The sequence below is a fragment of the Ammospiza nelsoni genome, chromosome 4, assembly GCF_027579445.1.
Source record: "Ammospiza nelsoni isolate bAmmNel1 chromosome 4, bAmmNel1.pri, whole genome shotgun sequence".
In the NCBI taxonomy this organism is placed as follows: domain Eukaryota; kingdom Metazoa; phylum Chordata; class Aves; order Passeriformes; family Passerellidae; genus Ammospiza; species Ammospiza nelsoni.
Window position 1 is genome coordinate 4,007,292 of NC_080636.1, and position 16,169 is coordinate 4,023,460.

The 16,169-nt window shown below is 40.9% G+C and overlaps 1 protein-coding gene across 3 annotated transcripts in view; it reads right to left on the reverse strand.

Annotated features, from left to right (window-relative positions):
* Positions 1-16,169, reverse strand: part of CTNNA2 (catenin alpha 2) — a 484,474-nt gene that overhangs the window by 339,924 nt on the left and 128,381 nt on the right. For all 3 annotated transcript variants that reach the window (XM_059470196.1, XM_059470201.1, XM_059470200.1), the window contains exon 7: positions 1,078-1,281. In XM_059470196.1, the coding sequence (XP_059326179.1) occupies positions 1,078-1,281 (204 nt within the window). The remainder of the gene's footprint in view (positions 1-1,077; positions 1,282-16,169) is intronic.

The window sequence follows — 16,169 nt, forward strand, 5'->3', positions numbered from 1 at the left end:
TTGCACTACTGATACAGAATTCCATCACTCTCACAACTGTTACAGAACCAATGAAAATAACAACGTTAAAGGTCTATCCTTGAACACCCTCTTCAGGATTACTTTGATGATGATTCCAGCAAAATGGGATCAAAATGTGTCATCTGATACTCTGAGAGCAACCAAAGAAACAGCAAAGTAGAGGATGCTCAGTTTGACACATCTTGGCAAATACTGTAATTTTAAAACAGGTTTTTGATGTTGCTTTGGTCTTTTTCCCACATCCTCAAAAGGACATGGCAATAGAACATCTGAGATTTAACACTAGGTGGAGAGCATTTCCTGGGACAAGTTCTGTTTGTGCAGAACAAAGGTTATGCACTAACCTTTGTGAACTGCCAGTTCACATCACGTTGAACAATCCAACACCTCTGGAAACCCTACCCAGAGAGTTGATTTTAAGATTGTGTGAACAGCACTAGTGCTGAACTCATGGCAACTGAGTATTTCATTGCTCCACCAGAAAGTGAAACCTCCAGTGGTTTAATCCACACACCAAAAACTCAATCTCTTGTAAATATCTATGGGTAACATCCTAAAAATCAAACACAATGACCATCCCAAAGGGGCAAGCATGCTGAAAATTACCCATATTCCTGTTCAATAAGAAAATCATTCTTGGGCCATTTCACATTTATATTACTCAGCATTGTTTTTGTTTTAAAAAGTATTCTACTTCCAAAAGAACTGCTAGTTATCACATAAGAAGAAGCTTTAATGCCAAATTCGTGGGGAGCACCGAGATCACATTTAGATTACTCACTATTGTTTTCATTTTAAAAAGTATTCTACTTCCAAAGGCTAGTTATCACATGAGAAGAAACTTTAATGCCAAATTCATGGGGAGCACTGAGTTCCTTGGCAGGTACAACACGACCTCCCATGAGCTTCTGATCATACCCAACTCTTGTCAAACGTTGGCAACGCATTCAAAACTTCAACAACTCAACCAGCTCGGCACAAAGCCACCTTACAGCATGTGAGATACATTAAAGCAGCTGCAGCCTCAGGGGGGCTGAGGTGCCCTTTGTCACTTACGTTGTTCATGTACTCGGAGAGCAGGTCCTGCAGGGCCTGGCGCACGGCGTTGCACTCGGCCACGATGCGCTCGCGGCGGTCGTCGCGCGTGCACGAGGAGTCGGCCATGAGCGCCGCCCCGCTGATGATGCTCTCCAGCCGCTCCTCCAGCGACGGCCGGAACCGCGCCTCGCTGAACGTCATCGGGTCCAGGATGATCTTGTTCTGGAAGGAAAAAGGAAAATGGGAAAATGGGAAAATGGTGAGCGGTCGCGTGTTTTTGGCATTTTCAGTGCCTTTGGAGAGGTTTTTCTAGTCTTTTCTAGAAAAATTTATCATAGAATACCAGGTTGGACGAGGTCACAAGGATTATGAAAACTTTCTTGGAGCAATTACCTACCACATTCCTGAAAAAGCTAATATTAGGGAAATATGTGTGTGTGTGTATATATATTCACAACCCTGGTACCCAGAGAAGCTGTGGCTGCCCCTGGATCCCTGGAAGAGTCCAAGGCCAGGCTGGACAGGGTTTGAAGCAACCTGCGATAGTGGAAGAGTTTTTAGTCTTTCCTATAAATAATTTATCACAGAATCCCAGGTTGGAAGGGATCGCAAGGATTATCAAAACTTTCTTGGAGCAATTATTTACCAAATTCCTGAAAAAGTAAATATTAGAGAAATATACATACACATTAAAAAAAGTAAAATAAAATAAATCAGTATGTTTTATTTTAATATATATATATGTATGTATGCATGTATATAAATATATATTTACATATATTTATAGAAAAATTCATAACCATTGTCCCCAGAGAAGCTGTGGCTGCCCCTGGATCCCTGGAAGTCTCCAAAGACAGGCTGGACAGGGCTTGGAGCAACCTGAGATAGTGGAAGGTGTCCCTGGCCATTTCAGAGTCTTGGAACAAGATGATCTTTAAGGTCCCTTCCAACCCAAACCATTCCATGCTAAAGCAGTTATTATTTCTCCACAAATATTCTGAATGTTTCTTGGCTCTTCAGGACATTTATATGCAAGGTATAATTTTTTTTATTCCTGAAGATAGAGTGGGATGTTCTCTGTAAATAATTTCATTTTGATTATTTTAATAAGCAGCCTACACTGCTGAAATGTTACTATATTCCCTCAATATTACACGAATTTAAAAAATTGAGGAAGTTACAACTGTAAGGAAATCATTACTAGACAATGACACACAAAACTACTAAATCTCTGACTTCCATTCTGTAGAGCATCTTTTAACAGGTTTTTTTGGTTTTTCACCAGGAAAAAAGTGCTGGATTAGTTAACTAAAAAGGGAGCACTATATGAAGACAGTCTGGAAACACCTTCAGTTTGTCAAATAGTCATCCGGTTAGCAAAATATCATTATTCTACTAGAAAAAGAACTGATTTTCAAAGACTCTTTTCTAATAAAGAAAGGTTAATTCCAAATTACAATCACTACTAAATACTTGTGTACTGTATCAATCAAACTTATTACTAAATATCAAATAGGTTTAAACCACATTGATTCTACTCTTCTCACAGTAAAACTTCATGTGAAGTTATGAGTTTTGAGTCACTTCTGGATTATATTTTGACCTGCTTTTCTCTTTTTGCAGTTCAAGGTAAGAAATACAAAAGCAATAATCACCTGCTCTTGCTCTCAGGCACATTTACAACACCGTGTAATTCAGGAACCTTTTGTTGGAATCATGCAAAGAAGTCTCCTAATTGCATATGGACTAAAAATGCCCTTTAAGCTGTGCACTTGTTATTTGAGCTTTAAAAAAGAAAATAATCATGAAATAGGAATGAAAAATGTAAAAGCATTCTGATTTCTAATAATCACACCTATTTTAAAGCACATATGATTTGTTAATGAGCCATTTTAATTTTCACAATGTTCTGATAACTTTATGATTAGTCTATTTCTTTAATATCCAAGAGCAATCAGCAAGTGCAAGCCAAACAATGCAAGTAATTTGAAAAATAAAAAAAAAAAAACTAACAAAACCAGCACAGTGTATCAAAAATGTACATTAAAATTTAGGAACGTGAACACATGATCAACATGTGCCTTTAGCACTGAAAATTGTTTCTGTTTATTATTAATCAGAAAATGCTCAAATGGATTTATTCAAACCTAAAGACAAACTCCACTTGAATACTTTCTTAATTTTAGCAGTACAAGGCTCTTAGAAAAGATCTTATTTCTCAATAGCACTTCTAGTTCACACACAGACCCCATAACTCTCACTATTATACCGAGAAAGGAACCTCTGAGAAATCTCTAACTTCACTGAATCCTCAGCAGTTAAATAGTAATAAACACAAGGAATTTATGAAAATCCACTATTTAATAAAAGGAAAAATAGAAGAATTTTAACCAGATAACATATTGTTCCAGCTCCAGAAACTGCTGACTTGGCAGAAAAAATGCTACATTAGCCAGAATGTGAAATAATGTCTCACATGTATCTTCTGGGGTCTGTGTTTCACAGCAGTAAGCAGAGCAGTTTTACAAGCACCTAAATTAGAAATGACTTCTCCAAGAGTTAGGCCTGTGCATATTTATGTAATGGAGCTTTTGAGCCAAAGGGTAATGCTTGGGATTTAAGAAATCAGCTGTATAAATTCATTTTCACAACCTCATATTTCACGTGGCAGTAGCAGGACTATGACTGCACCAAATGAACTATATAAGCCACTTATGAATTAGCAAGAAAAAACTATTGAAAAGAATAGCTGCTTGTTTCAGATCCCTAACCAGTCCTCCCAGAAATGCCTCCCTTTCCCTCCTCTTCCTCACAGCCATAGGTGTAAGGTTCTCTACCTACACAGAAACTTTCAGACAGATCTTACACCTCTCAGCAAGTCATGAATCACATTTAGCTCCTTATATTTGAAGACCCTGCACTCAAGTTCTTCTGTGAGATCCAAAACCAACCTGGCATGGAAACATGCATGGGCAGATCTATTTGCATATGCAAATGCCATGGACCTGCACAGGCATGGGGGACCTGGGGGTGGCCTGATGGAGCAGCTCTGGGAGAAGGACCTGGATGCCTCCATGGACAACAAGCTGTCCCTGAGCCAGCAGTGCATCCTGGTAGCCAAGAACACCAATGGCATCCTGAGGTGCTTTAGGTAGAGCATTTCCAGCAGTGCAGGGAGGGGATCCTGCCCCTCTGCTCAACTTTGTGAGGTCACATTTGGAGAACCCTGTCCAGTTCTGGGCTCCTTAGAACAGGAAAGACCTGGAGCTTCTGGAGCAGAGTAAGTGGAATCTGCAAAGGTGATGAAGGGACTGAAGCATCTCCTGGCCCAGAGAAGGCTGAGGGAGCTGGGGCTGTTCAGCCTGGAAAGGAGCCCCAGCTGAGAGGGGCACTAAGCCCTGGCTGTCCCTGGGTGTCCCTGGGTGTCCCTGTCTGTCCCTGGGTGTCCCTGGGTGTCCCTGTCTGTCCCTGGCTGTCCCTGGGTGTCCCTGGGTGTCCCTGTCTGTCCCTGGCTGTCCCTGGGTGTCCCTGGCTGTCCCTGGCTGTCCCTGGGTGTCCCTGGGTGTCCCTGGCTGTCCCTGGCTGTCCCTGGGTGTTCCTGAGTGTCCCTGGCTGTCCCTGGGTGCAGGGAAGGGCAGGAAAGGGCCCAGGCTCTGCTCCAGGGCCCAGCAATGGCACCAGAGGAAGGGGCAGGGACTGAGCCCGGGGAGTTCCACCTGAACCTGAGGAAGAACTTTACTGAGAGCACCGAACAGATTGTCCAGAGAGACTGTGGAGTCTCCTCAGTGGGGATATTCCAGAGATATCTGGACACAACCCTGTGCCCTGTGCTGTGGATGGCCCTGCCTGAGCAGGGAGCTGGGACCAGGTGACCTCTGTGGTCCCTTCCAGCCTGACCCATCTGGGACTCTGTGCATTCTTCCATACTTTTCGAGCCTTGAAGATGAACAACCTACAGATCAAATATCTCCAGTATGTCTAAATCCTGAAACCCAACTCAACATTTTCACAAGCAGATATGTTGTACTCCATTAATAAATTCAAGAATTTCTTTACAGACTACATACAAATAGTATTTAGATTTTAAATAATAAATTGTGCAGCACAGAGGATGCATAATTAACTCAAGCCAGCTTTCCTCACTTTGAACTGTAAAACAGGAATATACTTCTGTGGTATTTGTAAATAAGGAGAAATATTTATGATGATCAAAATTTGGCTCATTAAAAATAAAAGTCACTCAGTTGTACTCAATATTTTTTTATCCATATCCCATAAAACTTTTTATTTATAATTCATTTTTAGGCTTAAATATTATTAAATATTTGTTTGGGATATCCGTTCATGACAATTCAGAATTACAGAGTAATTTAGGTTGGAATGAACTCCTGGAAGTTATACTTCAAACATTTCTTTAAAACACAGACAACTTTAACATCAAGCCAGGTTGCTCAAGGGTTCATCCAGTCAAGATCAGAATTCCATTTTGGAGATTTTCCAAACCTCTCTGTCTACTGTTTGAATGCCTGATCAACTTCAAGGGTGATCACCCATGGGTGACTTTTATCCTTCCCAATATCCAGAATTTTCTCAGAATCACCTTGTGCCAGTTGCACCTCATCCCAACACTATGAACCTCAGTTTTGCTTAAAATATAAAAAATAATGATGTAGTTACTTTCTGATGGGTGGTTATAAATAAAAGACGGTCTAGATGTTTATTTTAAACTCTTTCTCAAATATGTCACAAGGAAAACAGGTTTTGGAATTTTGGGAAAAAGGAGACAGGATGAGAACCAGCTCCATGACAGCTCCTGATCTTCAGTAACCAAAGAAATGCAATTTCTTGCTTACAAAAGCTATTATTCTTCTTCAAAGAGAACCTGGTGCCAAAATTCAACTTCAGACTATGGTATTGACACCTATAAAACTATTACATATATATTAACAAGGAAATAATGTACTTTGGAAAAGCAGAAAAAATAGTTGGCAGGCTAAATAGATTTCTTTAAAAGTTGCAATTTCCCATCACTTCTTAAAAGCCACTTAATGAAAGATAATGTAAATGAACTGGAACACTTTACATTTCTAATTAGTTAACTAAGATTAGAGCCATAAATCAAGGACTGATACCATAATTCACTCCTTATAATTAAGTGTTTCAAACCTCTTTATAAATGTTCAGATGACTGTAAACATACATCATTTTTGGCTGCAGTTGCTGAAACAAAATCCAAGAAAATTAATTTTAACATGATTGAAGATTTGTTTGAAAACTGGCAGAACTTGTGATATAATCTTCTTATAGTTAACTATTTTCTCTTCAACTCTTCTTTTTTCCTTAAATTATACCAAGGTGTGTTTACAGAGAAGTTGCCATGTTGTAATAAATATTAGAGACTTTTGAAAATAAACCTCTTCATACTAAGTACTGCTCTAAACCAACTTTCTCTTGTTCAGAAGGCAATAAACTATCTCATACACTAATAAACTAGAGGACACCACTTCAGAAATGTAAAATAATGGAAAAATTTTTCATACTTCAACTAAAAAAATTGAAAATAGCCATATACCCTCCATAAATGTATTGTATAATCAGAGAGCACATCATTATTGAAACTTTGTGACATCAATCTGCATTAGAATCTCATTTTCAACCATGCCAAAAAACCTCTCACAGTCTATATTAGAAATATAATGGAAAGCAAAAGCAAAATGTTACATTAATAATTTAAAACAATTTTACAACTCCAAAAACCCTAGAATTACTGTATCATTGCCTGCATTTTCCAATTAAATGACTTCATTATTATGTGAAATTGCCTTATTGCTCATGAAAAATCTGCTCATCCTCTGGTTTCTGCGCATAGAAAGTCTTCAGGAAATTTCAGCAACCTCTGCCTCATTTATTCGTTAAACACATTAATTCATCTGCTTGGAATGTGAAACCTTCAGGGCAGAGACCATTTGCTAACATGGTTCTTGAAGATTTAGAATCACAGAATCACAGAATGGTCAAGGTTGGGAATGACCTCTAAGACCATCAACCATAAAGCCACCACCACCATGTTCACCAAGAGCTACATTGTCCTGGTTTAGGGCAAATTTGGGAGGAAGCCTCCAAAGGGGACCCTCTAGAAAGCAAATTCAAGCAGCTTCTCTCCTCATGGGTTCAAGGACATAAATCTGCTTTAAGAAAAGTGGAAAAAACTGTTTATTTAACAAGCAAAGTGTCCACAAACATGGAAAAATGAACAGCATTAAACAATGGAATCTCTCATTGTTCTGAAGAGGTGGCAAATTCAGAGAGAGTCCTTGTTGTGGGGTGTAGCTCGCCTCATTCAGTCTCTTATTATTTCCTCCTGTGCTGGAAAATGTCATGCCCTGGGCCTCAGTGGGCCACAGCTTTGAACTTTTGGTGGTTTTTTGGGTTTTCAGTTCAGGACAAGGCTGACCAGTTTCAAGAAAAAGAAAAGCTACAGTCTGGGGAACTTTTTGCTTCATCTAGTTAAAAAAAACTAACTAAAAGCAAAGGAAAGCTATGTCCTGCTGTCTGTGCTGCAGACAATGGAGCTCATGAGAAGGAATGCAGGGGAACCTGGTGCAGTTTCTGCAAACAAACTGCACACTTCAAGGTGCAGAACTTAATAGCCAGCATAAACGGAACAATGGGGGATACACAAAATTCACAGTATTCACAGAATGACCAGGTTGGAAGAGACCTTCAAGATCATCGAGTCCAACCCAGCCCCAGCACCTCAACTAAACCCTGGCACCCAGTGCCACATCCAGGCTTTGTTAAACACACCCAGGGATGGGGACTGCACCACCTCCCTGGGCAGCCATTCCAGAACTTCACCACTCCTTATGTAAAAAACTTTTCCCTGCTATCCAGCCTGTATTTCCTTTGACACAGCTCGAGGCTGTGTGCTCTGGGTGTGTCAGTGCTGCTGCAGACAGAACCCAGCCCCAGCTGAGCACAGGCACCTTTCAGCAGCTGTGCAGAGTGATGGGGGCACCCCTGAGCCTCCTTTTCTCCAGGCTGAGCACCCCCAGCTCCCCCATTGTTCCTCACAGGGTTTGTGTTCCCAGCCCCTCTCCAGCCTCGCTGCCTCCTCTGGATGGGCTCAAACATCTCAAAGTCCTCCCCAAACTGAGGGGCCAGAACTGGGCACAGCACTCAGGGTGTGACCTCACCAATGCCAAGTACAGGGGAAAAATGACCTCCCTGCTCCTGCTGGCCACATACAAGTATCATAAAGTCACCCCAGGATGTACATCCACAGGGTTTTTATTGCTTCCTGAGACAGTGAATACACAACTGCCCTTAGCACAAGGAAAATGCAACTTTCAAGGAAAATTCCACTGCAAAATGTGATAGATGTTTTAGATAAACAATGCCACAACCACAAGGCAGCAGGAAAAACTGCCTTTGAGTAGAAGGAAGCATATGATATACTGAGGAACCTAGTTTTTCTGAGTAACTTGGAGACAAGACCATATAAATAAGAGTGTTTGATGAATTTCTTTGTCAGAAGCACCAGCGCTACTGCAAAAATAAATGCTGTGTGCTCACAGGTTGGATTTCTGCACTTTTGTCCAGTCTCCTGCAATGCTAATAAGGCTGCTGATCTCCTTTTTAGCAATAAATCAAATGTTCCTACCTGCCACAATGCTGTGTTACACAGACACACCATACAGCTGGAAGAGTGTGACAGTGCAATGCTAAACTGCAGCTTTCAATGAGCTGCTCTGGAGTGATGAAACAACACAGAAATAATTCACAGGGGCTTCAGGAGAGCTGGAGAGGGATTTGGACAAGGGCATGGAGTTACAGGACGGGGGAATGGCTGGGTTAGATGGGGTATTGGGAAGAAATTCTTTACTGTGAGGGTGTTGGTGGCTTCCCTGTCCCTGGAAGAGTCTAAGGCCAGGTTGGACAGGGCTTGGAGTAACCTGGGATACTGAAAGGTGTCCCTGCCATGGCAGAGGGTGGAACAAGATGGTCTTTCAGTTCCTTTCCAAGCCAAACCAGCTGTGATTCTCTGACCTTCCCCTCTGGCACACCAGGCTGGATGCACCCGCAGCAGCTTCACGAGCACCCCTCAGGCAGGAGGGCACAAGCACCAGCAGAAGCAGCAGCCCCACCTTCCCAGCCCCCTCTCCTGACTGCTCTCCAAATGTAACTGGAGATGCTGCTTCTCTGAAATAGTGCAGGTGTTCACTTCTCACATACCTCAGCTACAGAAGCATCTCAGAGGTGCTAAATAAACACAGGCAAAATAGTAGCAAGTGCAGTCTAATTAGAACATTTCACTAAGTGCTCTTTTTGAGCTATTATAAGTAACCTGAAAGAAACTTTATTATGTTTTTGATTTAGCACTTCAGATATTCATACTTACATTAACAAGAAATTAAGAAACATGCAAAAATTTGAATAATAATGCAATAACTGTTGTGACCGTGTTCACAGGGATCTCAGGATGAGGGAAGAGACAAGGACCTGACTCCATGTTTCAGAAGGCTTGATTTATTATTTTATTATATATATTATAATAAAACTCTACTAAAAGAATAGAAGAAAGGATTTCATCAGAAGGCTGGCTAAGAATAGAAAAAGAAGGAATGATAACAAAAGCTTGTTCTCTGACAGAGAGTTGGAGCCAGCTGACTGTGATTGGCCATTAATTAGAAACAACCACATGAGACCAATCACAGATGCACCTGTTGCATTCCACAGCAGAAGATAACCAGTGTTTACTTTTTTTTCCTGAGGCCTCTCAGCTTCTCAGGAGCAAAAATCCTAAAGAAAAGGATTTTTCAGGAAATATCATGGCTACAAACTGTACTGCTACAAAAACACATTTCCTTAAAGAAATGACAATTAGGTGTTTAAAGTGTGTTTCTTTTCTGTGTTTTTAGTATGTCTAACAAATTTGTGCTTGAGGGTTGATTACAAAAATTCCTTTGCAAATAAAGTGGCCTGCTGCAAACAGGTTACATGTATTTTGATAGGGAAGCACAGGCAGCAGTTGGTGTGTTGGCAAAAGGCTCTTTCGACCACCAAAAGTGGTAGCAAAATTCTGTTATAAACTCCAAACAGGTAGGTTTGACTGTTTGATTGCTAAATCTTTCCACAATACTATTTACTATCCAAGAGCATTTCAGAGGGAAAAAAAATTATAGACATGGAAAAGATAAACCATAAACCCACTAGATGGTGCTCCTATACAGCAAATAGTGCTCAGCAGCACCATTCCTACTGCTAAAGGGGAATGAGAGCAATGAGATCCTAATCCAGTTACCCAGGGTGCTTCCCTTCACAGAGATCACATTTTTGCCATGCTTTTGCTTCCAAAATCCTGACATTTCCAGTGCCATCCTTTGTATTCTGGAGCTGACCCTTTCTTCAGTAATATATAAACAAGCCCATACATACACAGAAGGGCTTGTAATGGGACATGCAGCAATAACTGAAAGGAAAAGTTTGTTTGGCCCCTCAGCATCATCAGGACCCCAAAATTTACTCTGATTGTTCCTCATTTGAGACATCAGTTCAGCGTCCTCAGACACAGCTCTGCAAACAGGTGAAGCTTTTGGGTTTAGTGTAAATGCAACATTTTGCTGTTGGTTATTGTTTTCTTAATATCCAAAGCATGGCCAGTGTGATGTTTCCCCACTCAGAGGAGACCTGAGGAGTGCAGAAAGTGCCAAAGTATCTCACAATTGCGTAGAAGTTTTAGAAACATTGAGGTACAGCCTGGCTGCCTTCACACAGGAAATGGTTGGCTTGAGACTTTTGCAGTGTAAAAGCCACTTCAGCTGCACTAGGGACAAAAAAAAAAAAAAAAAAAAAAAAAAAAAAATCCAATGGTATTTTGGGGCTCCTGACACAAGAAATTTGTGGATTTGGGAGAGTGAGTCTAGATGAGACCCACAAAGTTGATGAGAGGGCTGGAGCCCCTCTGTTCTGGAGCCAGGCTGGGAGAGCTGGGGGTGCTCACCTGGAGAAGGCTCCAGGGAGAGCTCAGAGCCCCTTGCAGGGCCTAAAGGGGCTCCAGGAGAGCTGGAGAGGGACTGGGGACAAGGGATGGAGGGACAGGACACAGGGAATGGCTCCCACTGCCACAGGGCAGGGATGGATGGGATATTGGGAAGGAATTGTTCCTTCCCAATATAGAAAGGGTGATGGAGGGATGGGACAAGGGAGAATGTCAGGTTGGACAGGGCTTGGAGAAACCTGTGACAGTGGAAAGTGTTCCTGCTCATGGCAGGGGGTTTATCTTTAATGTCCATTCCTACCCAAACCATTCTGAGATTCTTCCATATTTCATCCAAATCCATACCTGAGTTTATCTGAATTTGCAGCACACTTTCCCCAGTGTATTCCTAGTTAAATTCAATACAGAGCTGCTATTATACAGAAATTGACATTTGCCTGGGCAAGAGCTACTCAAGCTCAACAAGTCTGGTTTCAAATTGCTGTCATATGTGCAGGAATATTTTTGCAATTGTTTCTTATGAATTTGAGTGGCAAAACAAACACATTTCAATTCTCCTTTCAAAGCTGACATTTTGTCCTGTTCTCTGCAGCATCACAAATCACTTCTCTGAAGAACACATTTACAAACAAATTGCAATTCCATAAATGTTCTGCAAAAATCCATTCTCAGATCATCTAGCAGTTATTTGTCCAAAAAGGAACATTTTAAAGGTAGTCACTTAATGACACAGCATTTTTTCTGTCTGCTACATTCCTGCCACATTTTGACAGCTCCTGATTTTATTACCAAAAAAAAAAGCAGTCTTTGCCATTGCTATACCCAGATACTTTGTCTTTTCAGTCTCTCTGTAATGTTTTCCCCTCATTACACACTTATTAGATCTTTCACTCCATTTAAGGTGCACTGCATTCTCTAGCCATGCAAAATATTCCTTAAGGAGCATTAATGTATTCACAAAATATGATAGCCCATTTATTAATTATGAGCTGCATTTAACAGCCTGGAGGACAGTGACCAGTGTCACCAGAGACTTTCTCATCTCATGTAGTCATCTCCAAGATAGTTGACTTGCTCTGTTCAACAATTCATTAAAGATTGAGTTACTCTGCCTGTAATTTCTCAGTTCAAATGCTGTTCATGACAAAAAAAAAGTACTATTTCAGTACCCTGGGACCTATCCCAAATACATAAGTACCTCAAGTACTAAAAATCATTTTAACCACCTCTTTTAATTCTGAATCATATTAAATCATAGAACCATGCCTGAGTTGGAAGGGACCCACATGGATCAACCAGTCCAAGTCCAGGCCCTTCCCAGGACAACACCAGGAGTCTCACCCTGTGCCTGAGAGCATTGTCCAAATGCTACCTGAACTCTGTGACCACTTCCCTTCCTTTTCCTTTAAATTCCTTTATAAACCAAATTATTTTCATACTCAGAAGTCAGAGAGTAAAGGAGTGACACACAGGCTCAGCAGCTGAAGATGTAACAAGGACCAACACTGCAACTTTAAAGACAAAATTTAGAGAAACAATAAATCCAACATTAAAAAAGATAAAAAATTGTAAAACATCAGATAAAACAACATCAGCACAGGGCTTGCCTGTTTGGATTAACATATATGAAAACTAAGCACTGTATATTTCTTTTAACAAACAAAATATCATTTTATTCCATTGCTAGAGGCAGAACTTGCACACACAAACACAAAAGACAGAGAAAAGTCAGCTAAGCCGTCTCATCAGTTCTTTCTGGAGCAATACAGAAAACAACAGATATCTGCTTTCGGCGTCAGTGGAGGAAAGGGGTTTTGGTCCTTTTTTCCTTTAGATATCTTCTCCTCCCCTCTCCAAATCAGATGATTTATAAATTCTATTTAATTTTATTGCAAATAATTCAAGCCCTGCTTCAAACACAGGAATAATCCCTTTATGGAGTTATGGTGCATGCATAGTAAACAGCTTTATATTTACAACACCATTACACCCACCCTCCCAGCACTGTACAAGAATGATTGCCCTCATTTTTCATATCCAAATCTAAAGGAAATTATTTAGAATTGCTTAAAATGTAAACCACTGTAGGTCTGAACCCCCTAGAATCTGAATTTCCACTGTGATTAGCACTTCCGAGGTGTTGTCAGCACATCCCACTGACACAGCTCCACTCCTCAGGAATTGTAATTCCAGTCCATATTCTGAGAGCAGGCACCCTCCTACTCACCAGAGATCCCAAATGCCCAGTAAATCCTATTTTTGCCTGTCACTGCCCCCTCTCTATTCCATGATGGAGAACACATTCCCCAACAACCTGTGTGCAGCCCCTGCTGTGCTACAGACTATCATGGAATGGCAGAATTGTTTGGATTGGAAAAGCTCTCTTGGGTCATCCAGTCCAACTCCAGCCCTGCCAAGGCCACCAACAACCCCTGTCCCCAAGTGCCACATCCCCACGGCTTTTAAATTCCCCCAGGCTTGGGGAATCCAACACTGCCCTGGGCAGCTGTGCCAGGGCTGGACAAGCCTCTGGGTGAAGGAAACATCTCTGATATCCAATCTAAACTTCCCTGGCACAGCTGAGGCTGTTTCCCCTGTTCCCTGGAGCACAGCCCGACCCCCCCGGCTGTCCCCTCCTGTCAGGAGCTGTGCAGAGCCACAAGGTCCCCCCAAGCCTCCTTTGCTCCAGGCTGAGCCCCTTCCCAGCTCCCTCAGCCTCTCCTGGTGCTCCAGACCCTTCCCCAACTTCAGTCCCTTCCCTGAACAAAATTATTCCTTTTTTTATTTCTAGATATAAATATATATTTTTACATCTACAAATATTTTTACCCCTTTGCAGTTACCAAACACACACCAGTATCGATGTCATCTATCTTCATCTCAGTTTTATTCCAGCACAGTTTCCTGGTCTTTCTCATTGCATTTCTTCTCACTCAATAGTTTCATTCTCTTTTTATCTACCTCCCCACCACACTCCAGTTTGATGTGGAGGTCCTGTCTCTGCTGCACACCATGAGGGCTGTGGGGAGGACACCAGATAAATCCATCCCACAGTTTAACACGTGCCAGCAAAGCACTCCCTCCATAACCAGAGGAGATGAGAGCTTACCAGATCAAAACTGCCATTTCTTGAGTGAAAACAGAGCCTTTTCAGAGTTCAAAGTAAGTTCTTCAAATATTTATCTATGCGATTTGCATAAATTTGGCTAAATATCATGAGGGGGAAATAAACTGTGCACCCCCATTTTCATTAAGGACTCAGAGATACTTCATGAGCATAAAATATATGACAAATTTTAATAATAAATTACTAGTAAGACCAGGAACACCTATTTTTAAATTATCTAAGAGTAAAGCAGAAACATGGAAGTGAAAGGACAAAGCAACAAGGCATTAAACACATTCTTTTGTCATCAATCAACTTCAAATAGGACTTTAAAGGAAAAATCTACTAAGGAACAGATTTGTGAGCTCTCCTTATTTCTACATAAATTATCTCTGGGAAGCAATAAATGACAACTATCTTCAAAACTTTGCTGCTAGTAACTCACAGGTGACTCTACACAACCCCCCAGTGAATAGAGGCATACAATTATCAAAAAGACCTAGTTAAACACAATGGCTGTGCTTCAAATAGGTAGAATAATTATTTCTATTCCATGTGATGATATTTTGACTGAGAAAATGTTCAAATTATTCACACTGCAGTTATTTGAAGCTCTAAGCCACAGAACACTGATTCCAAAATCTGAAATAATGAGGGCTGAGAAGTGTTAAAATAATGGAAAAAAATGTAAACTTATTTTTAATACAGAGTCATCATCTTGGCAGATAATGCATGGTTTAGTAAGCACTTCCCACCAAATACAAAATTATTATTATGACTGAGACTGTAAAATAAATATTCTGTAAAATTATTTTCATTAGAATATACAAAGTTCCTTTCCCTTGCAGAAGTAATACAGTGCCACCATAAAAAGCAATGTTTTTTTTCTCCACCACCTTTTAACTCATGACATGGTTTCACTAGTCTGCTAATATTGCTTGTAAAACATAAAGGTAAATTCACAATCATCCCACCATCACCAGCTATAAATTTTGACTTTCTCTAGAGGTTAGGGAATATCATCTTTTTCCCTGAAGGCTAGGGAATATCATCTTTAATGCACCATTAGGTGTGAATAAATCTCCTTCAACAGCTAAGCAGTGACTTAGAAAATGAGTAATACAATTGTTTCAGGCTCTGTGTCCTCATAAGTCAAAGTTTTCATTTAGTTTCCTAAAATAAGAAAGAGAGAATTCCCCAAAAAGGCTGTTTTTCCACACATAATTACGAACAGAACACGCTACTATGGCTACACATCTCCCACACACATGCACGGCTCCTGCACCATCACTGAAAGTGGAAAAGACTTTACCTGAGGAGAAAAAGGATGAATATTCTTATACAGGCAGGGGACAATATCTGATGTCTTGCACAGTCTTCACTACATTTATTTTCACTAAGCACAACAACTCTCTTTGCATTGAACAACAGCCTTTTTTCCAGAAGGCAGCAGCAGCATCATCAGTTTGGGACTGAGAAGTCACATGTTTTCTGTCCCTGTTTGTCAAACCTTTGCTGTCCATAACGTGCAAAGTCCCACACAAAACCTGGAGCACAGTCAGACCACACAGGATATTATTGCCAGGATCTTACCAACCAGGGACCTGAAAACCCTGAGGAATTCCTTAAATCTTAATGCACAGTAACTGTGCAGGAAAAGTCACAGATGTAAGAATAGATGGAGGAGACAAGCCCAGTGCAACATGCTGTGAGATGAACCACCTGCACTGCACCTCCACTTCCAGCCCTAAATGCAGCAGGACTGAGCAGCTCCTGATGTGACAGATGCTGGGATTGCAACCTTGTGTCTTAATCAAAGTGAAAAGGACACCATTCCCCAGTAATAACTTCAACAAGTCTTTGCCTTAAGTCAAAATGAAAGATGAAATTATTGTCAGAGACTGTCTGCAATAACCTTTTTGTTCACTGCCTGAAGTACAATTCTCACATGTGAGATAGGGAGAAAGCATCAGACAGGACTGCTAATGAAATTAACAGCTAAAC